Below are 26,939 nucleotides of genomic sequence, written 5' to 3'. Positions count from 1 at the left end.
TGGGCTTTATACTCATTGGGAAGAAGAGTGGCACGTGGTTAGGAAATGAGTTCTGAAATCTTACCACCTGGATTGGAATTCTGGCTCTAGCCACTTATTATGTGACTTTGGCAAGTTACATAAATTTTGAGGACTTAGGAAAGACTATATAAAACAATGCCTGGGACATAGTAAGAACTAAATAAATATTATTATAGTCGCCATAGCTCTCCATCTACACTGGCATCCCTCCAATTCCCAGAAACTCTTCAGGCTTCAGGGCCTTTGCATAAGCTTTCTGCAGTTTGTTCTTCTGACAAACCCATTAATTACCTATCACCATTTTGTAATATGCGTCAGACTTGTAATTACTGGTTTCCATATGTGTCTCTCCAGGATAATAGGAACCATATCTCACTTATTCACCACTATAACCATAGTGCCTAACACCATGCTTTGGTACCTCGTAGCCATTCAATATTTATTGAATAAATGAATGAGTCAATAACAGAAAAAGTTCATATATAGTCTTACTAGTAATAAAGAAGAAATAAAATCTCTTTTCATCTCAATCTTTAGGTATTTAAGTCCTAAAAGGACCTTCAATTTCTTGACCTTGTATTGTACCGGGTGGCCGCTAGGCCACATGACACCTCTAAACAGAAAAAGGTAATCCCCTCAGCTCCGGTTAGCAGCCCCAGAACGTGGAAAGAGGAGCAAAGAAGCTTATGTGTGAATTAGAAAAAGATTTCTCTTCCTCTAGGCAGACAGAGTTCTGTGGAAATGCATTTCTAAATTTTCTACTATAAACAGTGCTGAAATTTCATCAGCAATCTATAATTATTCGCTTAGGTTAAGTATACAGAAATGAAACTGCTGAATCAAAGGACATGCCCATCTTAAGGCTTTTATACATGCTGCTAAATTCCTTTCCAGGAAATTTGTACAATTTTATATTCCTTTGAGTGCTTATTTCTTTACCCTTATCAACACTTCATGGCCTCGCTTAATTTTATCATTGTTAATTTTATGGTACTAGAAATAGAATCTCATTGAGTTTATTTCCAGTTTCTATATTACAGTGATAAAATTTTTTCATGTTCTTCTTTAGCCTATTAAAAATAATCAGGTTGTCTTATTTTTCTTGTTTTATACACTCTTAAGGTATTAAAGACATGAATTTTTGTTACTCATAATCTGCTAATCACTTACTCCTCCCCTCCCAATTTTTCCTCTCATAATTTTACTTACGGTATGTTTCGATATACAGAAATTTTAGCTTTAACAATACAAATATTCTGTGGGTTTTGGTTTTTTTTAGTGAAACTAATTTATATTTAGAACTAGTCAGCTGGACTCAGTTTAGATGATCCCAATTTTGTTGGCAATATACAACCCATCATAGTCAGGAGCCAGTCCAACATATGTCTTCTTTTCTCCATCAGGTCTGATCAGAGTGCTGACCTTGGCCACGTCAATGTCGTAGAGCTTCTTCACAGCCTGTTGGATCTGGTGCTTGTCGGCCTTGACATCCATCCACAATAAACACAAGTATGTTGTCTTCTATCTTCTTCATGGCTGACTCAGTACTTAGTGGAACTTGCTGATGGCATAATGGTCAAACTTGTTTCTCCTGGGGGCGCTCTTCCCAGGAATATCTGGGCAGCCTTCAGAGCCGCAGTGACTTGGGCCTTTGGAAGGTGAGTGATGTGTGGGTCTTCTTTTTTTGTGGCTGTGGATGCCTTTCAGCACTGCTTTGTCTTCAAAGGCTCTACTTTGGCTTCAGCTTTGGGGGTGTCAGGGGCTTTCTTCTTTGCTTTCGGCGCCACCTTCGTGAAAAGGGTCAAATATTGTGTTTTTAATTCATGACTTTGCCATCATGTTTCCAAAGGCCTTCTTCATGCTAAGGTTTGTCATCTGTATTTTCATATTTTATTTATATAAATATTCATGATTCGATATTACATTTTAATCCTTCGTCCATGTGGAACTTTTTTGGTACAAGTTTGAAGAAGGAACCTAACCTCATTTTCCTCTCCTTTTCTAGTTACATAGTCTTAAAAGAGCAGTGTCATCCATTGTGATTCAGATTAGACCTACTAACTCTAGCTGTATCCTCCTTTTCTATTGCAACTGTAGAAAAGGCCTCAGAGAACTATTGATTGCACAGCCTTTTCAGGTTTCCTCCTCTGACTTCTAAGCACTATATAACACTGTAAGGCCATTCGCCCTCTTATAAGTAGTATCTGCTGTCCTGGTCTCCTGATGTCCTTAATCCTTGTTCTTATGCTTCTGATATCTCCTCAATCTCTTTCCCTGGCTCTATAAAATCAATATTGGTTGCCCTCTGTGTCAGTGATCCATTCTCATCAGCTACCCTTGGGTGAGCTCTTCTATTTCAATGGCTTTGAGGGCTGCCTAATCTTTAGCTCCAATCTTGAACTCTCTTAGTTCCAGCCTAGATGTCTTGCAATCACCTCAAAGTCAGCATATCCACACAACTCAATGTCTTGCCATCCCAATGTATTTTTCCTCCTGTCTTCCTATCTTGGATTCTAATAGTGGCATCATTATCTGTCCAAATACTTGAGTCACTTTGTACCACTCATTATATCAAGTCCTATAAATTTTGTCTTTGAATAATCCTCTCTACTCCCAGTTTTACTTTCTTACTCAGGATGCTAATCATCCCTTGCCTATACTAATGTAATAGTATCTTAAGTCATCTATCCAACTCTAATTACCAATCCCCTCCCCACACAATTCATCCTCCTACAGCCACCAGAGTAAGTCTTTTTCTACCATCATCTGACAATGTGGTAATTGCTACTCTGTTGCTATCACTCCATCATCAGGATAAATTCCAAAGTAAGTCTCTGTCAGAAGAGTATGTTACCATTTAGCTTCAACTTTCCTTTCTTCCACATCTTTTGACAAGGCCCATATGTATCCTATGGTCAAGTGCAAGAGTTCTCAACCAGGATCAATATTGCCTCCAGAGACAGTGTCTGGAGACATTTTTGGTTGTTACAACTAGAGAGGAAGGGATGGTGCATGCTACTGGCATATAGTGTGGCGAGGCCAGGGATATTACTAAATATCCTAAAGGATTACCTGGCTCAAAATTGTCAATAGTGCTGAGGTTGAGACCCTGGGACACTGATATTGAACTTTCTATGGTTCACTGAGACACTATAACTCAGTGAACAATATGACTGTACTTACATTATCTCTCATACCTATATTATCTTTCATTATTACTATTATATATTACACCTGCCTTTCAAAGACCATCATTTATATCATATTTTTCAATTCTCCAATATCATGTTCTCCAGAGCTTTTATGAACCCTTATAATCAGAGACCTTCTTCTGGACTCTAAAAATATATTTATCACTGAATCACAACAGCCACTTGAAATTATGAGTTCCTTGACATTTTGTCAAACTATCCCTACTACCTAAGAGATAACATGCAGTCAATAAATGTTTACTAAGTCATAAAAATATACAAATATTACTGATGTTACTGGATTCTATAGCTCCAATTTTTCTGGAGATCAATCAAATAATAAATAATGAGCTATAAAATTATTTCTACTCTATGGCCCATTGATTTAATTTAGGGTAAGAGCTAGACAAAAAGACAATTTTTTAAAGGAACAAAAGTATGTATAGACCTGATAATTTACCCACTTACCAGTAAAAACAAAACCGTGATAAGCAGGGTTGAGAGAAGGCCTCTCTAATACCCCTGGCTCCTTAGGTTTCTCGGGCCCACGGCTGAAATGAGCTTTGGTCAGTGATCAGGACACAAAACAGGCTTTTGGAAAACCCCACCTTGCTACTCTGGCCAAGGTCTTTGCATGATAGTCCCCTCCCGTTAAGTAGAAGGGGAAATTCCTTGAAATTATCATTATTTATGATAAAAAATTTCAAAACATTAAATGCTTAACAGAGAAAATGTTTAAGCAGCTATGGTAAAGACATATGATGAAACACTATGAGTATTTTTAAATGACTACCGTAACATGTAGACAAAGTTAATAAATGAAAATATTACATGGAATAAAGTTTTATAAATCAAGTACCATAGCACTTCTGAGTACAGATTACAACTGGATTAAAATGCACATACAGATTTTAAATGCCATTAGAAAATCGGGAATTTTAAAAACATTCCTCATATTCTTAGTTTTTTTTATTTTATTATTATTAACTTCATAAACAGCAACACTAAGAAATTTTAGTACCTACCAGTGACTCTGAATGATGTAATTACAGATCCCGGAATAGAGTTAAAGACTCAATCACTGCTTGAGTAGTTGACTTTAATTAAAAGGGAGACTATTCTGGTTGAGCCTGATCTAATCAGGTGAGCCCCTAACAGAAGTGACAGAAATTTGCAGCCACAGAGGTTTTCCTGCTAGCATTGAAAGAGTAAACTGCTATGTTATGAAAGGAGGCAGCCATGTAGCAAGGGCTTGAGGAAGGCTTCTAGGAGCTGAGAGCAGTTTCTGGCTAACACCTAGCAAGAAAATGGGGAGGGACCTCAGTCATACAGCCACAAGGAAATGAATTCTGACCACAACCAATAAGCTGGAAAGGAAACCCTGCAACACACATGGGACTGCAGCCTTGGCTGTCACCTTGATTTTAGCCTTGTGAAATCCTGAGCAGAGAATCCAGCTAACCCATACTTGGACTTCTGACCCACAAAATTGCGAGATAATAAACGTGTTATTTTAAGCCACTAAGTTTTGTGATAATTTGTCACATAGCAACAGAAAACTAATACTCTTATTTATTTATAGGAAGTTGATTTAGTTTCACGCACTCAACATATATTTCATTCACAAATATTTACTGATCTGCTACCATGTGTCAGGGAGAATATCAACTGTAATATAACATTTGATAATAAATCTAAACATTTTTAACAAAGTACTGAAATATATAGCGTGTTTCCCCGAATATAAGACCTAGCTGGACAATCAGCTCTAATGAGCCTTTTGGAGCAAAAATTAACATAAGACCTGGTACAATTTTTGCTCCAAAAGAGGCATTAGAGCTGATTATCCGGCTAGGTCATATTTTTGGGGAAACAGGGTATATACGTATTTAAAAAGTTTACGTCCAGAAGAAAATCTACAACTTAAATGTTATAAGAACATTTAGAAAGACCATAACAGTCAGATTTATCGGCCATTCAGTCTAGTACTTTGTCTTTGAAGGTGATCTCAAATAATATTTCATAGGAAAACAGGGTTATCCTCCACCTAAGATTTTAGACTCACTAGCTTCCCTTAATATCCTATTATGATTCTGGCAATCATCAATTTATCATCTAAATCCATACTTGACATACTTATATATTAAGGCTGTATCACTTGTAAGGGTTGATATCAAGATCCATCAACTTATAAAGATAGTACATTCTTTAATTTTTTTTTCCCTAAAACAACCGCTCTGCTTATGAAGTATCCCTAATTCTTTCCTTCTGTCTTTCCATCGGTGTTTCTACTTCTCAGCCAATAAATGTAAATGGAATAAACTCTTCTATTTAAAAGGCAAAAACGTCAGACTAGTTTTTTTTAAAAAATGCAGCTATATGTGGTTGGCAAGAGGCACACATAAACATAAGAATGCAGAAAAACAGAAAGTCAGTGTATGGAAAAAGATACACCAGTCATATCAAACTAAAGGAAAGCTGGTTATACAGCATCAGACAAAACAAACTAAGCCAAAAAAGTATGATTCATTAAGAAGCTACAACAATTTTATATTTGTATGTACACAACAAAGCCTCTAAACATACAAAGCAAAAATTGACAGACTAAGAATAAACAAATCCACCATTACAAGTTTTTCATAACTTACCAAGAAGATAAAAGTCAAAAAGAATACAGAATTCTTGAAGAAAATGGCTCAAATCTCAGTTTAATAAACAGGCACACAGACTACATTACATTAAACAACTGGATACCCAGATCATTAAATTTCTTTCATGTGCAAGGTACAATGCTAGCCTTAAGACGTTTCAAAAATGTTTTTCATACAAACCACAATTTCTACCCAGAGCAATTAAGGTTAAAAAGCATTTCAATCTCACATAACTCTTCCAGAGAACAGAAAAGGGAATAAGTCCTACTTCATTTTATGAGACTAGTAAAACCTCAATTCCAAAATCAGAGAAGGATGGTGTAAAAAAGGAAAATTACAATCTTACCTAAGCCTAGGCTCAAAAATCCTAAAATGAATATTAAGAAACTAAATCTAGTATTATATAAAAAAGATATATCTAATACTTCATGACTAATTAGGACTTATTCTAGAAATCCAACTTTGATGTAACATTAGAAAATTGATTAAATATAAGGTACCACATTAACAAATTTAAAAAAGTATAATCTCAATAGATGCAGAAAAATCAACATCAATTTGTGATATTTTTTAAATTAGGAAACTAGAAGTACGAGAAAATTTCCTAAACCTAATAAAGATCACTTATAAAACAAAACTTTAGAGAAACAGCATAATTAACTGTGAAATATTGATATCCTTCACTTTAAGAGCAGGAAACAAAACAAGAAGCTTATTATCTCTGAAGCAGAACAAGAAAAAGATGTCCTGGGCTGAAGGAAGGGCAGGTAAGTGCACGTGGAGAGATGAGCCAAGAAGATTCTTGGGGAACTATTCTAATGTGCAGGCACCAAAACTTTGCCAGGGTGCTAACTTGTGAATGTATCAAAAAGGAAAATCAATTACATATTTATTAGACCTCTGCTCAGTGAGATTATTGTATGTAGGCTTGATGAATACTTACGCCATTTGGAATTGAGAGTAGAATTCCAGAGGACCTGTATGAGAAACACTGATGGTCACTAAACTGCCTTCTAATGAGAGTGGGACATTACAACTACAAAGATTGTGTTTTGCCGCGAGAGGTATGCAAATATGGAGCCAGTGGTAGATTATCTTGCACAGCAGAAGAGAGGCTGAGCTAATAATACCAATAACAATCGAACTCTCTATCTTTCCCATATGATACCTTCTCTGGATAAATGTTTGAATCTAATTAAAGAATACTGAATACAAATGATTAGCTTGCACAGGGGCATTCATGTGTTTCGGTGTGGTTTCTGTGAGCAGAGGCAGAGTGATGAGAAAGCAGGCCTTAGAGATTGCTGGGGGAGATGACGCTAGTGGGGTAGGAAAAGCTGACAAGACAAGAAATGTCAAGACAAGAACTTCTTTTAGGAAGATCACTCTACAATCCACAGGAAGGATGAACCGGAATGAAAGGAAAAGAGCACGGTGGTTCTGGGGCATAGGTGAAGCAGGGCAAAAGAGAGACAGGTATGGGACATAGAGTATTGTCATTTTAAATTGTCTTTATACTTATTTTATCCACATTTTGGTTTATAACATTTTTATTATATTTTATTCTTAGACTTTCCTGGGCTAAACATACTATTTTTGTATAGAAATTTAAAATTATTTTAGATGTCACAATCTAGAACTTGTCAAGTCTTTTCCAAATGGAGATACAGAGTGGTGAATACAAAGACAATGTTTGCAAAAGTATAGAGAAAAACCTCCTTTGTTTTCTTTCCTATACAGCAATGTTCTCCTTTCTTCTGCTTTTCCCTCCAAAAGCACCTCAGTCTAATGTTTTCGGTAGTAAAATTTTACCTGGTGAGACATAACTAATGTACTGTGAATAACTCAGCATTTTTTTTTGGATTATTTTTACTCTAGAGCTTACCTTCTTCACTGAGGCTCACCTACTTATACAATGTTACCAAATTAGATCTTAGCATTAAGACTAACACAGGTGATAGTCTAAAGAATTCTTGCCTCTTGATTGGCTATATTCAGCTTGTCTTCCAATTCTTTCTTCAGGTTTTCTAGCTCTTGTTGAAGCTCATTTTTATCCTCTTCCAGGTTTAGTTTCTCTTTTTTATATTGTTCCTCCAATTCCTTAGGAAAAAGAATTAAAAAAAAAAAAAATTAACAAAATTTCAAATATTGTATACTTCAAAGACTCCACAAAAAAGACTATTCTGTTTATATTTTGATACTTTACCTTTCAAATTAGCCTTACTTGTAATTAATAATGCCAGAATTAACAGTAAATCTAATTAATCCTAGGGACTTAAATTCTATCATTCTCAATGACTTATGATGTAGCAATTAAATAATTTTTTAAATGGTAAGAATATTTGATCAAGTTGTAGTCCAAAAAACCAGAAATGTGTGCTATAAATGACAGTTTGGGGAGATAAAGAAAAAACTCTATTTCTTGAATTCAGAATTCTTTTATATTTATATATTTTAAAAATTCGGTAGCACTTCTGGAACTCAGTGCCAGACTGGAACATAGCCAAGAATTAACAAGTACAAAAATCAACACATCTGAAGAGCAATACCACTAAAATGGATACTTACTGAAGAACACCTACTATTTGCCAGGCATGTATTTAATTACAATTGCAATAAGATATGGTGCTTGCCCTTAATGAGCTCATGGTATCAAGCAATTGAAAAATATGTTATTAAAATTTGACATATATGAGGAGTGCAGGAGTATATGGATGGGATAAGTTCTAGTTTGTTGGGGAATCCTTCACAAAGAAAGCCATTCCTAAGTATGTACTGAAGGAGAACACCAGTAAGAAAAGATGGTGAAGCAAGAGGGAAATATAACATTCTAGGAAGAAGAAAAAGCATATGCAAAAAACCAGGAAGGTGCAAATGAGCATGGTATGTTACAAGTAGTTTCATACTTTATAGACGTAAGGTGAGAGGAGTAGAAAATAGGGTTCCGTGTTGGGAGTCCCCAAGACAAACTCCAGATTTGATGATTTGCTGAGATGACTCACAGGACTCAGCATATAGCCATACTCACAGCTATGAGTTATTCGAGCAAAATAATCAAAACACAATCATCAAAGGGAAAAGGCTCACTGGGCAAAATGTGGGAAACCAGGCACAAGCTTCCAAGTTCCTCTCACACAGGACTTTACAGTAGGTTGTGAAACCACATTAGGAAAGTTGACAAGAGACTCAGTGCTCAGGTGTTTTACTGGGGGCTGCTCACGTAGGCACCCCCTGACTAGCATGTGCCAAAATTCCAGCCTCTGAGAAGGAAAGCAGGTGTTCAGCATAAACCATACTGTTTGCATAAACAGTTTAGGCACAGTGAGCCATTCTTATCAGGGAATGGTGGGCACATTCAAGATTTCAAGTTCCCACACCAGCCAGGGGCCAATCTTGCCCCATGCCTTTCTAAGGATGGCACTGGCAGGCCTGCTGTGTTAAATGTGTTCTGTATGGATTCTCTGCATATTTGCTTTCAAATGGGGTGAGTGAATTAGAGTTATAAAGGAAAATACACAGTAGTCTTCCTTTATCTGCAGTTTCACTTTCTGTGGTTTCAGTTACCTGCATTCAACAGCAGTCTGAAAATATTACATGGAAAATTCCACAAATAAACAATTCTTAAGTTTTAAATGGAGCACTGTTTTGAGCAGCATAATGAAATCTAGTGCTGTCCTGCTCGGTCCCGCCCCTAACGTGAACTATCCCTGTCCAGCCTCTCCATGCTGCACACGCTCCCGCCTGTCAGTCACGTAGGAGCATCTCGGTTATCAGATCGACGATCCAGCATCACAGTGCTGGTGTGCACGTCATCCTTGTTTTACTTAACAATGGCCCTAAAGCCGTTCCCATAATTATTACAGTATATTGTTATAATTGTTATATTATTATTGTTATTCATCTCTTACTGTGCTTAATTTAGAAATCATACTTTATCATAGACATGTATGTATAGAAAAACAGTATATGAGTATACACGGTACTATCTGCGGTTTCAGGCATCCACAGGGGTTCTTGGAACATATCCCCTGCAAATAAGGGGAGACAACTGTAGTCCTTTTAGATAACTAAGTAATGAGGAATAGAGAAGTCGCCTTTAGCTAAATGTTCTTTAAAAGATAATTTCACATTGGAGAAGGACCATTCTGGAAGGAGGCTGGTTTTAGTTTAAGCTCAGACATGAGCTAGCTAGGTAAGAGAGGAATGACGCAGCAAGTGATAAACAAGTTATTTTGAGGAAAAAAAGAAGGCTACAGATAAGGCTATTGTAAAAGGTTTTGACTATGTTCAAACACAGGAAACACATGTCATCTGTCTTATGGCAATCATGTTTTAAATAAAGATTGTAAGACATACAAGTGACTTAAAGCAGATTTTCAGGTGGCTCTGAAAATGAAACGTAATGGATGAAGGGATCAGAAGTGAAGAACACAGGCAAAAATGATATTGATGCCTTGATTCTATCACAACTACTTAATATAGAGGAATAAAGAGAGGCAAAAGGCAGGACACCTGCAATTTAAATATTCTAATAAGAGAGGAGAAAGGCGAAGGTGATAAAGAGATGCAGAAATGAAAAATAATAACAAAAAAAAAGCTACTGAAGAGATTACTGAGGCGGCAGTTACCACTAAATACTTTACTATAAAACCTTAAACAATACTACATACATACATAGTCAGTCAGCACGCACACGTGCCACAATTAAAGCTGTACAAACTGGCCCTGGAATAGTGAGCCACAGAGAAAACGACAACCACAATTTTGAGAAATAATTTATCATTAAGTTTTGTCTCTAGCTACATAAACATATAATAGTACATTTAGATAGAAATAACATTCTAACAGGAATTTTTATTTGAATTTTTAATTAAGTTTAGGTTTTGGATATTTTTTCCAACTAGTTGTGTCACAAAAGGAAGGGACATAATGGCAGAAGATCTCAGTTCACATCCTACCTCTTTAATTTACTAGGTTTGTGGCTCTAAGTAAATAATTTAGTTTATTAAACCTATTTCACCATCTATATAATAAATAAGGAGTATTATAAGAAAGCTCTTAGTAAACTGTAAAGTGCTATTATATAAAACATATAACAACCGTCATTAATACATGTGTATATAAGGTGCTGGTTAAATGCTTTAGGGTTTGATATTTGAGACCTGAGTTCAAGACCTGATTCTTATTAGTTGCACGTGCTTGAGCAAGTGTTGAACCTCTCTGGGCCTCCATGTCCTCTTCAGTAAAATGGGTATAGCAGTGTTATAAGAATTACATGAAAAAAAGGATTAAACATAAAACATCATTGCCATGTCTAGCACACAGTAAGAAATACTAATAACTTACATTTATTTATCACTATACGCTAGGACATGTCTGGGTTCTTAACACTTTACTTCACTTAACGCTCACAGGAACATCATAAGATGGGTCTTATCTTCCTGTCAGATGAAGAGCCTGAGGCATGACTTTTGGGTTCCAAGATTAGGCAATTAGGAAGCAAAGTGCTCAGTGTAAGGCCCACATCTGTCAAGAAACCTTGCTTTTTGTACTATGCAATACTGTTTGTTAATGTATTACTATTAGCAAGCTGATTACTTAATTGAAGCAAAACAAAACAAATCATTTTCCAGGAAATTAAACTGTCTAGAGGAGAGTAAGTACTTCATCGAGTTGAGGCGTCCTAAGGAGCATAGCTCTGTTGTTGTCTCATGAAGCGACAGCTTAAGATCAAGGGAGTTTTTCCATTATGGCTGATACAAAGTAGAAATGCCTCATATCAACTTAATAAACAACACCCCATATCCAGAGCTTTTATGCGTGTTACTCTTTGAACCAAGATTTACAGAGTGATTACAAGACAGTAGTCATCAAAATGAAGCAACTCACTACTCCACAATATAGGGTACACTGGATCATTACAGGAAGTCCACCAGTTTGTAATGCAATCCTAAAATGAATTTTTCCTTACCATTTGCAGCTTTTTTTTATCCCTAACTGCATTACTGTGGACAGCCTCAATTGCCATGTGGTGCTTCAAGGCCAATTCTTCCAAAGTCTTAGAATGGGCCTCATTTAATTGAGTCACCTCCCCTTCCAATCTATTTTGCAGGTTTTTTAGCTCCATCTCATAATATTCTCGCTGAGTTTTCTTTGCTTCATTTACTTTCTAAAATTAAAACAAATAAAGATCAATGATTGACATCTGCTTTTTTGATTACTGCTATTAGTATTTTGAATACTCAGTAAATACATAAACTTCAATGAACCGAGTACTATGGGATTTAGTATATGGAACATGAGCATAACACATCATTGGTGTTCTCAAAAAAAAATGACAGGGTGGCACAGGCAAAACAATTTTAAAGCAAATGATAAAATAGACTATTAGATTAGAACCAAACAAGAGGTAGCACATTTGCAAGCTTGAGAAAGGCTTCCTGCATGTCAAAGCTGTACACCTAACGGCTTACCAATTTACCCACTCAAAAGATATTCAATACAATTTTACCGAGTGCCAATTACATGCCTTTTAAGCATTCACAGTTTGATGAAGAAAATTAAAAGACCATGGCAATATAATTTTATAAGTTCTATGTAAGGAGTGTGGATTGTGTGTTGTGATAGTCTACAGGAAAGGAGCCTAACCTGGTTGGGGTGGGAAAGGATGTGGGTGGATGTGTGTGTGTGTGTGTGTGTGTGTGTGTGTGTGTGTAAGAAAGGGAGAGAGAGAAATCAGGGAAGTGTTTTCAGAAGAGAAAACATCTGAGCTGATGATGATGACATGTTCTCTCATTTAAATTCTCACAAGCACATCAGGAAAGTAGAGATGAGAAAATTTCAAACCTAGACCTGGTGTCAAAAGCTTGCACTCATAACCGTTTACAGCATTTTTCCAAGATGAGCAGTAGTTAACCAGATGGCAAAGTTAACCAGGAAGTCCATGCAACTGAGTGGTGTGGATAGAACATAACGTACGAGGCTGTGAGTGGTGAGGCCTAAAGCTTAGAAGTAGACAGGAGTCAAATAATGAGAAGGGTCTTTTATGCTAAGAGCTGGATTTCATTCTGATGGGAATGAGAAATCACTGAAATTTAATGACATTCATTTAAAACATTCATCTTGGCAGTAGGCTAAACTGAAGGCAGGGAGAGTGGTTAGGAGGTTGTAACTATAATCCAGGCAAGAAATGTCAGGTGCCTCAATCGAGGATCTGTGAATGGGTATAAAGAGGAGAGGACGGAATAAAAATACATTACGGGAGTAGAACCAATGGGACTTGGTAACAGATAAGGGGGTTAAGGAAACAGTAATAAAAAATGGCTCCCAGGGCTCTGATTTACCAAACTAGATGGACGACAGTGCTATTGGTTGAAAAAAAGGAGTAAAGGAAATATAGTACTTTTGAGGGGACAAAGTTCGGGGCATGCTGTTTTAGCATGTCTGAAAAACAGACATATCTAGTGGGAGTTAGATACATAGGACCCAAGTTCAGGGAAAAGATCTGGCCTAGACCAACAGATTTGGGAGCTACCATGAAACAAATAACAGTTGATGTTACTGGAATGGATGAGCATGTGGAATGAGATGAAATTGCTGGGGAACATCAATGGTAAGGGAATGAATGGAGGAGGGACGCTCACAGACAAAACTGCAAGGCCAGGGAGATAGGAGGAAAACGAGAGAGAACATGAAATACCAAAAGAGAGACGATGTAAATCAGAGAGGAGTAAGTACCACAGTAAGACAAGATCCACCAAGTCCAGCAACCAGGATGTCACTGGAGCCTGAGGCGAACGCAGAGTCAGTGGAGTGGTGGTAAGAGAAACCAGACTGCACCCGGGTAAGGAGTGAATGGGAGGTGAGCAAGGGGCAAGGAGAACACACAGTTTTCAATATGCTTGGTTGTTGAGGGAAGGAAAAAGTGTGTCCAGAACTCCCACTTGGTATTGTAGATATCTGAAAAATTGGAATAAATATTCAGACATTACTCTACAAATGATATGTCTTACTTGTTTAGTAAGAAATTCAATATTTTGGTATATGAATTTTCAGAGCCTGACGGCTTGCCTTTCTTTTCAGTTTTATAGATATTTCCTCAGTATATACATGATAATATGTTTCATCCATAGAAAAAAAATTTGATTAACCATAAATATACATTCCACTGAAATACGAGTTTTATTCAGTTTCTGGCTGAAACAGGCTGCAATGTCTTAAGTTTTTACATTATAGATTGTTTTGTGAACATACACATAATATAGGACAGTCCCGATTTGTACCTTTTTTCTTCAAAATAAAAACAAAACATTATTACTAGAGTTAAGAAGTAGACTGTTACTGTGAAGCAGGAGTAAACACTCTAAATCAAATCTGAAAAGTAGGAAAACTGAACTCTTCCTTCCTTTCTTCGGGGGTGGGGATGGAGTGGGGTGGAGGAATCCTCCTTTGCTTTTTACCTTCTCCAGTTCCAGAACCTGTTGTTTCTGCTCTTCATCCAGACTCTGGGTTTTGCTTTGTAAAAAAGCTCTTTCTTCTTCAAGCTGAGATAATCTTTCATTAGCCCTTGATTTTTCTGATTCTAGATCTTTAATTGTAACCTCCTGGGTCATCTGAGTTGCTTGAAGCATTCCAATATGACCTACTCCCCAAAAACAAAACCTCTTCAGTACAAAATCTGTTGCACTGTGGTAGAAAACTGTATATATTTAACAATTGTACTTACTACCTAAGTAAAATAAATGGTCTGGATGTACACGTATTTCTTTGATTTATTCACTGTATAACATGGAAATATTTACTATGGGAATACTTGTTACCCAAGTACAATAATGTAAATGAGAAAGAAGTACATTTCATGTCACTGATATTGCCCCCTGCACCCAGGACCATGCCACTTTTTTTTTTTTTAAAGATTGTAAGCTATACAAGTTTTACATAGTAGAAGCCACTCCTCAGGGGTACGTATAAAAGTCTTAGGAATAAAACAAAGCAAGAGGGGATGCACTATGACTGGGGCGCCAAAAGGAGTAATTTGTTTTTTCTAATCTCTTCTTTCAAATTCTAACAGAAAGAGAAAGAAATCTGTACACAGGGCAAAGACGGCAGGCAGCAGTTTGGTTGAAACTGAATTTGTATCAAGAGACCTAATAAAGAACTAAGGCAGAGTAAGAGACAGATAAGGGCAGCAAGGTTATGAAAAATAAAATAAATGACAACAGAAAAAGGGGGGGAGAGATGAAGAGAGAGAGAGAGAGAGAGAGAGAGAGAGAGAGAGAGAGAGAGAGAGAGAGGTGAAAAGTGAGTGTGACAAAAAGGTCTCATAAAGCACATGTCAGGGCAGTTCTCAAAGCGCCCTGGACCAGCAGCGCCCCTGGAACTCCAGTTGAAAATGAAACTCGCCCCAGATCTCCTGAATCAGAGACTCTGGGGCCCAGCATCTTGGTTGTATAAGCCTTCCTGGTGATTTTCATACATGCTAAATTGAAAAACTATTACTTTAGGCAAAGGGTAATCTGGGATTCACTGATAAGCCAACTAACTCACAGGACATCCTCACAGAACTAGTTCAAATGGTTCACCTGGCAGACTAAACATTCGGGCAAAATATAACTTCAGAAGTGACACAGGTCACCACATCCTCTAGGAAGGACTAGGAAACAAGCACGACAGCCACGTCAGGATAGGCAACTCAGCTGTAATATGTGAAATGATCCTTCCTCACTAATAAGCCAAATGAAATGAGGGTACTGTAATTTACATAGAGTTTCATTAATTTAAATACTATAAAATGCATGTTTTTAAAGGACAAAGCCTCTTAGAGTGCAGTTTTCTTTTAGTGACTGACTTACTGGTACTTTAATAACTGCTAACTCTTAATTTTTGTATAAAAATAGAAATGTTATCATTCGCTTATTTATGATTAACTAATAAGATATTAGAGTCCTTTAGTCTGAATAATCTTAAAACATTAGAAGAAAAGACAAATTTGGTCTTGAATAAACACTGAAGTTTTGGTTTTCACTGAGGAATACATCAAGACCTATGGTCAGACATACTAGCTTTGAGGACGAGATCTGAAGCTTGCTGTTGTAAACGTTCCCTGGCAGCTGCCAGCTCACTTTCCACTTCCTTGTGCTTGCTTAGTAAAGCCATCTCCCCCTCCTTGGTATCATCAAGCTGTTTTTGAAGAACCTAAGAAAGATCAAACAGCCATTACTAATAAGCAAGAATGATGCTACCTAAGTTAAACAACTTATTTAAATTACAAACATCAACTTTCTCTTATTCAAAAGTCATAGTTAACAGTGCCTATTTTTAAGTCTGTTTTGGTGACACTTATAACCATTATTAATGAAGACAAAGGAAATAGCAACTCCAAAGCCCAAACCACTTATGTAAAACATTAACATTTTATTTAAATAAAGTCTTTTCATAGAAAACAATCAGCAAGATTTTAAGTCATCTTTTTGGGACTTTATTATCTTTTCAGGCCTTTCTGGCCCTGAAATTCTAGTGGAAATAGTAATAACTATACAGTAGCAAAAATTAATGCTTCACTGATTTTTCTCACAAAGGAAAAGTAGAAAAAACCCAAAACGGAAAAAAAAAAAGTTAAAGTGGTCTAATTGAAAAGAAAAAGAGAAAATTGGGGGGGGGAAATCCATGTTGGACAGAATATTCTTTACTTACCTGAACATTGTTCTCTGCTGTAACAAGTGCTACCTGAAGATTTTGGCATTTGTCACGAAGACTTCTAGCTTCATCCTGGACCATCTGCAGCTCTGTCTTTAACTTCCCTATGGTTTTTCGTAAAATTGCTTCTTGTCCCTGAAATTCTTTTCTAAGATCAGCTTCCTTTTCTTTGCTAACCTGTAGGCTTTCTGCTGTGAATAGCTGTGAGCTTTTCAAAGTATCAAGCTCATGTTCATAAAAGGACTGAGCTTTATTCAACTTGCCTTCATAATCCTCAATTAGCTTTTTCCGTTCAAGCCTTAGCTCCTCCAGGGTTTTGTTTAAGGTCTCCACCTCCCTTCTGTGCAGCTCCTCTGCTTTCTCCTGACCCTTATTCACCGAGACACTGTGATCCTGCTGTGACTTCAACAGCTCTTGGATCTCCCGTCTGTGAGCAGTTCTCAAGTCTTCCAATGCTAACCGTTTGTCTTTTTCAAACTGTACTTGGAGTTGTCCAAAACTCCGTAATCTTTCCTCAAATTTCCTTCTAATCTCTTCAACCTCTCTAGACATGGTTACTACACGTTGGACATGCTGCGCTTCTGCACAAAGCTGCATGTCCTCGACGCGGTGCTTGTACGCTTCAAATTCTGTCAACGCCTGCTGCTTCATTTTTATGTGATCTTCTAATGATGCCTCCAAAACTTGAATCTTCCTCTTAAGGTCTGACTCCTCTGTTACTTTGCTTTTATATTGCAATATCTTTTCTCTTGTTTCGGCAAGAATTTGTTGGATTTCTTCTTCGTGAGCATCTCTGAGGGCTTGAATTGCAGATTCATGCTCATCATTCTTAGTGTTCAAAGCATATATTACCTGCACGGTTGTAAGGAAGAAGGGAGAAGAAGTCAGTGAACCATATTCCTTTCTAACTTGAAGTTAATTCTTCCGTTTGGGTTGATGTTTTCCTATGTACCCAATATTGACTATGGTAAATATTAAATACCGAAACTTCATGCATTGTTTTTGTACTCATAGTTTGACTTACTCAGCAAATTTTCACTTTAAAGCACAACCTTAAAATTTGCATTTGAAAACTTTTTAATTAGAGTTGTAAAGCATTCAAAATTAAGAATGTTGTACTACAAAAAAAACAGTGAGAGGAAAGAGACAAAGGAGTTTTTTTTTTTTTTCCCCTTATGGCATCGTCTAGCTTCCTGGGGCCGGGGGTTGTGATGGGGATCAGGAGAAAAGCCTCACAGAAAGTCTCTGCCCTACACTTGGCATCCTAGAGATGAGAGGCTTCGCATGAGTGGAAGCTCTAGGCCCTAAGTCTTCCCAAAGGCCTCTTTCACCTGTTTAATAGCCAACATATTTTAAATTTAGAAATTTCCTTTTCTAATTCCCCTATGGTCTGTTTTTAAAGCTGATCCTCATCTCTCCCAAGTGGCCTCCTTACAAAATCCAAGTAGAACTTTCCTGCTCATATATCAAATGCTGTAGTTTTACTCATTGCCTCATTTTCTTTCTGCCTCCAAGCAAGGCAAATACCTAGAGCCAGAATGCTCTGGATACAGGTCTTATTTTCATTTCAGTCCTTGGGTTTTAATGATTCCATTGAGATTTCCCCAACTTTAATTCCAAATGACAACATATTCCCTTTGTAACACTTTGTTGCTTGACACCCTCCATCACAGCATTGTGGCCAAACTTTGAAATAAAGTGCAATATTCATGACAATTAGTTAAGACTTAGAGATATGACCACTTTCTTCTGAAGTTAAAAGAAGTGAACACTACAAAATCCAATAATCCAGAAGCTAAAAAAATCCTGGAGATTTTCCTCACTAATGTGATTTTACGCTGGCTTTAGAAATGAGTTCCAGCACCAAACACCAGAACTGTAATTAAGATGCAAAAGTACAACCATTTTCTGCAGAGAACTTGCTTATGTAACCTGAGGCAATAAAGACAGACTACCTGGCTTTTCATATATGCCGGTAGCTCCAGATCCTGTTGCTAAATCTAGGCTGTCACCTGCTAGGCCTGCAGCTTCATTCGTAAAAGGAATATACTAACCCATTACAGGGACTTCGCTCTCTCCACGCAGGGCTTTGTCTTACAGACCCGGTCCCCATAACTTCGCTTGGTCTGCTGTACCTATTTTGTGAGCTATAACTGCACCGAAGGTAAAAAAAAAAAAAAATTGAGATGACAGGATCCCATCTGTCATGACACAGCTACCCCCTTTCCTGCAAAGTCCACAGGAAAATGTTATGCACAGAAGGGAAATAAATGCTTATTTACAGTCTTTTTCTTTTTTAATAACCCTAATTCCAAATCCCAAGTTATGTCCCCAGTAAACTAACACTGGGTCTCCTTTCATTTACACATTTAGGCTTAAAGGTACCCTATAAATCCAGGGAAGCTGTGTGGCTTCCCATTCCTTTCCCCCAGGGTCCTAGCTGCCTATCACATTGATGGCCAGAAAAGACTGGAAGGGGAACTAAGGAAGAAAAACACGCCAACCAGCCAGAAAGAAGTCCATTTGCCAGAATGCTTAGAGCAGAGCTGGTCTAGGCCACAGGACTCAGACCTTCCCAGGGCAGGTCTGCATGCATCCCCTACATATAAGTATCTTACTACACACACGAGATAACCCAAAGACATGGAATCCTCAGCAAAACCAAGTCACACCTTTAGCACTTTGCTCCAGGTAATGATGTTGAAAAGGACCAGTCCCTGGTGGGATTCCACATAATTGGGGATGCAGTGGGGGCGAGAAGCAATATGTGAGCTTCCCCTTGTCAACAACTTATTGAAATACCTTTCTCTTTTATCTATTTCATTTCCCTCCAGACTTTGAAGAGTCAGCCCAAGTCCTGCATCCTTGAATAAGTCTTGCAAGGCCACACAAATCCCCAAGAGTCTACCTTTTCTTTACGTCCAGCACTTCCATTTCCTTACCAGCACTCATTCCTGAAACTCAGTAAATGTTAGAATGATTCAATTTGGGGCATCTTGACAACAGGTTGGCAAGTAGTGTGAGGATGTTAAAGAGTCAGGAAAAGCAGCTGATGATACACAAGCAGAGCAGCACGGAAGTGTGAAATTGAAAGGTACAGAAGGAGGAATTACAGCATCAAGTTAGAAAGAATAGACTTTAAGAAAAGTAAACAAAACATCTAATAATAGAGAAATATTACAGTGAAGAGCTCTATTTCACTTTATAGTTCTAAGCTAGGGGTCAGCAAACTACAGCGTGCAGGCAAAATACAGCTGCTGCTTGTCTTTGAAATAAAGTTGTACCGGAGCACAGCTATGCCCATTCATTTATGTATAGTAGTTCCCCCTTATCCGCAGGAAATACATTCAACACTCCCCAGCAAATGCTTAAAACTGCAGAGTACTGAACCCTATTTGTCAGTCCAAAGTAATATAAATGTTCTATGTTCTTTGAACACATAGAAGATATGACTTGAAGTGGCACAGAGCTGACCCAAACTGGATATCAAACTGGTAAAATAATTTCTCCAAGCTTCAAGTTTCTCAATGTTAAATCAAGATCATATTTATTCTACCCTAGTGACATTGTTGTTATAAGATCAATCTACCTTTGACGTTTTTAGAATAACATCATATAAAGATTATTTTTGAAAAATATAAAGAACTTTAAGATTGTAAGTATTCCTTATCTGTTGTATCATTTATTTATGGAGAGAATGAGTTTTTTAAAAGAAAGTTCAGGGGGGCGGCTGGTTGGCTCAGTTGATTAGAGCACTGTGCTCTTAACAACAAGGTTGCCGGTTCGATCCCCACATGGCCACTGTGAGCTGCGCCCTCCATAACTACATTGAAACAACTACTTGACTTGGAGCTGATGGGTCCTGGAAAAACAAACTTAAAATAAATAAAAGTTTAGAAAAAAAAAAGAAAGACAAAGAAAATTGCTTTAAAAAAAAATTCAGCAAATGATCATAATCATTTATAAAAATTGGCTATTATTTTCCACATAGGCAAAGAAAACTCTCTAATGTCTCTTTTCATAAACTGTTTTAAAAGACATTGAGAGCCATTTGCAGTTTTTCTGGAACTATGAACATTCATAGAATGGGATAGTACAGTCATTTCAGCAATTTCACGTAATTTCACAGCTCCACTTTATTCCAATAATGCATAATTTCGTTATCTATTCCAAGATGAATACGTAACAGGGAGTAATTTTTACTTTTTCTATGAAAATTTTCAGATAATCTTACCCACAGGTAAGATGAGAACAATTCTAGACCCAAGTTTTAAAAATGCCACTTAGGTAAAAACAAATAGTTTCTGAAATAGTTCTCATTGTTGGCTACTATGGACTGAATTGTGTCCCTTCCCCCAATACCCCCCAAGAAAATTCATATATTGAAGCCCTAATCCCCAACATGATGGCATTTGGAGATTGGGCCTTTGGGAGGTAATTAAATTTAGGCAAGGTCATAAGGGTGGGGCCCTTGTGATGGGATTAGTTCATTTAATCCCATCTCTTTCCCCATTCTGTCTGCCATGTGAGGGCATAGCCAGAATATCTACAGTATTTTGTTATGGGAGACCAAGTTGACTAATACACTAGATAGATATGTGTGTGTGTGTGTGTGTGTGTGTGTGTGTGTGTGTGTGTATCTCCACTAAGATCTAACTCATTAGTAATAAAGTACGTTCCTGGAAAAGCATGTGTTAAATTAGCTTAAAATATTTTAAGTGGACCTCAATTATTACATATTATACCAACAGGTTTAACACGGCTAAGGTAATATCATGAAATCATTAAAGAGTACATCTCATTTAGAAGAGTCTCTCATAATATAAGAAGCAGCTTGTAATAGAAAGCAAATACTCGATGTTGCATACAATAAAATCCAATCTTATAAAGGGAAAAAAGTGAGTGTGCATGTATGTGCAGATACATATTTAAAGGTGTATAAAGAAATATATCAAATTTTAACTGGGGATATTCAGTATTTCTAAACCTTCTATAATAAATGTGTGTTACTGTTATAATCAGAAAACATTAAACCCTTTTAAAAGATTAACATTAACGTGCTAAAAGATTGAATCAATACCAAAATGCCTTAGCTTTAGAAAAACAATGAAAATAGAAACAAAATATTAAAGGAATGTTTGTTAATTATCAATGGATACCCTGCAAGTTTCTCTAAAAATCACCCACTGAAATAAAATTTATTTGAAAAAGTTATACTTAAAAACTTTTTCAAGATTATTGAATATTAATCATTATACTTATGGAAAAGAACATTTTTGAGAAAAATGTAAAAAATTCATTTACCTGGATAAAATTTGATAGCTTGCTACCAAATCTTTAATAGTCAATTCCTACTTCATTCGTTCTTACCTTCAACAAAAATTTACTGTACATCTGCTATGTGTCAAGGCCTATAATTGGCTCAGCAGTGAACTGGATGCATGTATGTGGTGTCTATGCTCATACAGCTTAGTGGAGAGACTGATCTTAAATATTTACTCAAAGTAAAATCTGGTAAGTCTTACAAGGAGAAATACAAAATGAGTCTTCACAGGGGGCGTTGGGAGTGAGGGTGGTAATGTATGTATGAGTTTTCCCTTAAAAAAAACTTAAAAAAAAAAAAAAAAAAAAAAAGTAAAATGTTTATCTTAACCAGAATATCTTAATTTAGTCAACATGTTAAGAGGAAAGGTATATATAGAGAGAATTAGAGGCTGAAGGGCCAGTCAGAGCAAAAGGCACAAAATGGGAAAGCACAGGACTTGGAAGGGAAGACGGGCTCCGAAACTAGAAAGGCAGACACAATGCACACTGCGGAGATACGCAGCTGGAGGGAGGGCGCTGAGGTGCAGGATGCGACAGGTGGGCAGCAGATCGTGGGCAGCAGATCGTGTCAAAACCGTGCAACAATCAAGAAACATGAAAACTTGAAGCCCCTGCACTCAGAGTCTAACTCTCAGTAGCAATCTTTGAGAGAGCACATTGAGTAGTGGTGAGGGCAGAAGCTGGAGGACAAGTGGCAAAAGTAGATGAGTGGAAGGTGAGTGAATGGAGGCAGTTAGTTGGTAGAAACAAAAAACTCCAAGAAATGGTTTGTAAAAGGAAGGAAAGAACTAGGGACAACTAGAATGATGGCTGGAGAGGCAGCAGAGCCCAGAGAGAGTTTTGCAAAAAAGAGGGACTGAAAATGCAACTCAGGGAAGGGTTCATTATTGTACCAAAGTCATGGAGAAAGTCTGAGGCCAGGATTGCCTGACGCAGGTGTAAAGAGCGGTGTTCGCTGTGAGTGGTGAAAAATTTCTCCTGAGAGAAGATAAAGATTGAGATTTGAGGTGGAGAGAGGAAGCGGACAAACTCCTGTCTGATTGCTTCATACTCCACCATAATAGGGAATGAGATCGTCTTCTTAGACCGCAGGAGCCATCAGCACCTTCTCTCCATTGGTCATAAATGACGCTACTAACCCAGCTGAGGCCAGCCGCAGCCTTCCCAGTACGTCTGCCTCTGACTCCTGACAGACTCAACCACACAGCAACCACGAGCAGACCCTTCTCATCACTGTTCCTCCAGGTGAGGCTTTTCCTGCCTGTCTCAATCTTTAGTTTTTCCGTATTTAAAAATTCTGGATACTTGTTCATTTTCCCTTTCTGATCAGTGTCAGGGGGACAGGGGAAGAAGGGGAGAGGGGAAGAGGGAAAGAAAGGGAGGGAGGAGACACACACCCTTAGAGTATATACACACTACACTGAGACTCAAGGTAACTTACTAAGTAATAAAGGAATAATCTCAGATACAATGATTTTTTTTTTTTTTTAAATCTGGTACATTTGAAACAAAGGAAGAATATTTTCATGATTCTGTTTTTAATATTAAACCCTCAGTTCTCCTAGTTGAGCTAGTCACCAAAAAGATTACTTGGGCCTTAAGGCACCAAAGTTAAAGAATATTGAAAAGAGTCTCTCAGACTTCGGGTGGGTTAGTGACCTCTGCCAGGTAGGGTCTGTTCTATCTCTTCTAGGGCAGTAACATAGACCATAGCTCTATACCTCAATTTATATTCAATAAATTGACACAATCTGCTGACCAGCCTTATAAATAAAACGTTCACAAATTATCAAATACTACTGATGAACTCTACATAGCTTACTAAGGGAATCTAATGTTTCTCTGAAACAGTTCACCTTTTTTTGGAGCATGTATATTAGTAGCATCTATATAAGGGCATTTTAATAAAATGTGTTTAAAACAGTTTTTCTCTTAGATGTGATCAAATTGTCCTTTATTTTCTTGAGTGGAGTTTGTAAGCCAAAGCCCAGGCTTGAAATGCTCATAACGATGGAGGGGATTTTTTTAAGAGCCTGTGAGAGTGGTGAAGAAACAAAGCAACTGGCAGGATGAATAGCTAAAGAGGACTTTAACAATCTTTTCTAATATGATGTGAAATGTCAACCCTCTTACCCCACATTCTCACAAAATACTCAGCCATATATCCATTTGTCATCAATGACTATAAAATTGATCTACTCGGGAGATACACTGAAGATCGAGAGTTCAAGTGAGTAGGAGGGGAACAGAGGCTACCCATACAGAGGGTACTTTAGTCCTGGCAATGAATTACTTCCTCTTTTTTCCCTTTCTTAGTCCAGTTTCTTTTGTTTTAAGTTAGAAAGAAAAATAAAAAAATAAAGGCTGTGCTTCATATATTATGTAGTCAAATTAATTTCAGCAATAGACTTATATCCAAATGAAGCATTTCCAAGGCAGTTAACAACAATAAAAAAGCTTAATTGGATTTATTTAAGCCAAGGGCACTATAATTTAAAAAGAGCTTTAAAATCCAATTGCTTTGGGAATTACCTTTAAAGATGTATTTATGCTCTCTGAGTTTCTGTAATTATTGTTGGAAAAGTTTTTTGAAAAGTATTTATAAAGTCTAATAACATAAGAGGTATTTTCCTCTATGGTAATACAGAATACACCTGTTTCCCCAGATTTAACTTGACTTCTGAAATATTACAGCAAACACAAGTTTTCTTATAAAACTTTAGGGTCCATGCAATGAGATCTGTGATACCAAACTTCAACAACAACAACAACAGAAATGAAACTCAACAAGCTTTCAGTGAATGCCTTACTATGTGCTCAGTACTTTTTAATATGCATTCTGGGAAAGAAAAGTATAAATAATCTTACTTACATAGAACTGCTTAAAATAAAACACACACAAAATAATGGCAGAGTTTTAGATAATACATATTAAGTGTCAAGCTGTAGAGTACAGAATACCGTACAGAGCATGAGAAGTTCTCAGCAGAGAAGACTAGCTGAAGACCACAATGAACAGAAAGGCTTGCAAGCACAAAGGGCGTTCTGGGGAACTGTGAGGACAGCAGCCTGAGTTTAGGCATGAGACAGTAATGATTGTAGTGGCGGGTATGGTTACAAAACCCTGAACAGAGAGAAGGGTGAGTGCCGGGGAAAGCCAGTTAAAGTTAAAAAGTTCCTGGTGATAAATTTTGTCCCTGCAATTGAATTGGGAAATGGGTCTCTCTAGGAATTTTAGGCGAGTTAGAAATTATACATATTTTTGTGTCTGTATGATCCTAATGGTACTGGACAATGATTCTAAGACTCATTTTTTTCACTATCTCTTAAATTGGGATGCATCTTACAATCAATTGTGCATCGTAATTTACAGCTTTTTTTCCCTTTAGTGGTATATGAAATAAAGCTGCATCTTGAAAATCAACTATTATTATGAATCAGGAGTGCTATCAAGCCATTAAGAAGAACGGATGAGTAAAGTGTTTTATGTTCAATGTAGAACATAATCAATTCCCAACACCACAAAAAATTTCTTGAACCTCTTGCTCACACGGAACAGAAGAGACCAGATGGTCTAAAGCAGGAAGGAGCAGGAACACATCTAAATTGAGTCCTTACAGAATCAAGCCAGAGAGACCAGCGGATGTAGAAATAGTAAATGATTTATTGAGAGTAGAAGTAAGTGTTGAGAGGGAGAAATGCCATTGATAAGCAAGATGCACGTTGATTTGTCCAGCAGAACGAGGGAAAGCACGGGGTAAAATCAGGCCCTGATGAGGCTGTTTCCAAATCTGTCAAGAGCTGTTAAGCTCCTCAGGTCATCACTTGGCTCAAGCAGACAGTGAACTCCTCTCTTGGTTGGTAAAAAGGACAAGGGAAGTGAATTGAGGAAAGCGAGCTGGAGGAGCTGGAGGCTTGGGGACAGTGGGCATGGAGGAGGGCAGGGATGAACCAAGGGACTAAGAGCATAGGAGTCAGTGAAAAATTTAAGCCACTGACTGGGAGAAAATATCTGCAAGAGATACATCTGATAAATGACTATTATTCAAAATATGCAAAGAACTCTTAAAGCTCAACAACAAGAAAATGAATAACCTGATTTAAAAATGGGCAAAAGAGCTGAATAGACACCTCAACAAAGAAAGATACGCAGACGGTAAATAGGAATGAAAAGATGTTTAACATCATACATCATTGGACAATTGAGAATTAAACAATGACACACCACTACACACCTATTAGAATGACCAGAATCCAAAACGTTGACAACATCAAACGCTGACAAGATGTGGAGCAAGAGGAACTCTCCTTCATTGCTGGTGGGAATGCAAAGTGGATCGGCCACTTCATAAGACAGGTTAGGAGTTTCTTAAAAAACTAAACACACTCTTACCATATGATCCAGCATAATGCTCTTTGGTTTTTACCCAAATGCATTGAAAACTTCTGTCCACACAACAACTTGCAAATGGATGTTTATAGCAGCTTTATTCATAATTGCCAAAATTTCAAAGCACTTAAGATGTACGTCAGCAGGTGAATGGATCAATACACTATGGAATATCCAGACAATAGAATAATATTCAGTACTAAAAGAAAATGAGCTATCAAACCATAAAAAGACCTGGAAGAAGCTTAAATGCATATTACTAAGTAAAAGAAGCTAATCTAAAAAGGATACATACAAGGTCAGACAATTAAGTTTGCGAACTTATCCTAGAAAAAGTGCTACACACCTCATTGCTGAATATCACTACAGTCACCTTTGAAGTACTCCCCTTGGGAAGCTATGCACTGACACCAGTGCCTAGTCCACCCTTCAAAACAATTTTGGAACTGTTGTTCTACAATGGCATAAGAGCTGTTGTCGTATTACCCTTGATGTCCTGAATGTCATCAAAATGGCTTTCTTTCGAAATTTCCTTTATCTTCGGGTAAAGAAAGAAGTCATTCGGGGCCAGATCAGGTGAGCAGGGAGGGTGTTCCAATACAGTTATTTGTTTACTGGCTAAAAACTCCCTCACAGACAGTGCTGTGTGAGCTGGTGCATTGTCGT

At 37.3% G+C, this 26,939-nt stretch overlaps 1 protein-coding gene across 12 annotated transcripts in view; it reads right to left on the bottom strand.

The window, feature by feature from the left end:
* Nucleotides 1–26,939, bottom strand: part of FAM184A (family with sequence similarity 184 member A) — a 100,296-nt gene that overhangs the window by 46,841 nt on the left and 26,516 nt on the right. For 8 of the 12 annotated variants that reach the window (XR_016020191.1, XM_074333503.2, XM_019740984.3 and 5 more), the window contains exons 2-7: nucleotides 16,556–17,410; nucleotides 15,922–16,057; nucleotides 14,323–14,504; nucleotides 13,601–13,822; nucleotides 11,835–12,032; nucleotides 7,841–7,963 (exon numbers count right to left, since the gene is read on the bottom strand). Coding sequence is in view for 11 of the 12 variants with exons in the window: in XM_074333503.2 (XP_074189604.1) it covers nucleotides 7,841–7,963; nucleotides 11,835–12,032; nucleotides 13,601–13,822; nucleotides 14,323–14,504; nucleotides 15,922–16,057; nucleotides 16,556–17,410 (1,716 nt within the window). In the remaining variant the exon portion in view is untranslated. The remainder of the gene's footprint in view (nucleotides 1–7,840; nucleotides 7,964–11,834; nucleotides 12,033–13,600; nucleotides 13,823–14,322; nucleotides 14,505–15,921; nucleotides 16,058–16,555; nucleotides 17,411–26,939) is intronic. The other 4 variants (XM_019740985.3, XM_019740987.3, XM_019740990.3 and 1 more) reach the window with 1 other exon arrangement.

This window comes from Rhinolophus sinicus, chromosome 2 (genome assembly GCF_057876585.1).
Source record: "Rhinolophus sinicus isolate RSI-liver-muscle chromosome 2, RSI-T2T, whole genome shotgun sequence".
Taxonomy (NCBI): Eukaryota; Metazoa; Chordata; class Mammalia; order Chiroptera; family Rhinolophidae; genus Rhinolophus; species Rhinolophus sinicus.
Note: the sequence above shows the minus strand (reverse complement) of the source record. Positions and strands in the feature narration are given on the sequence as shown.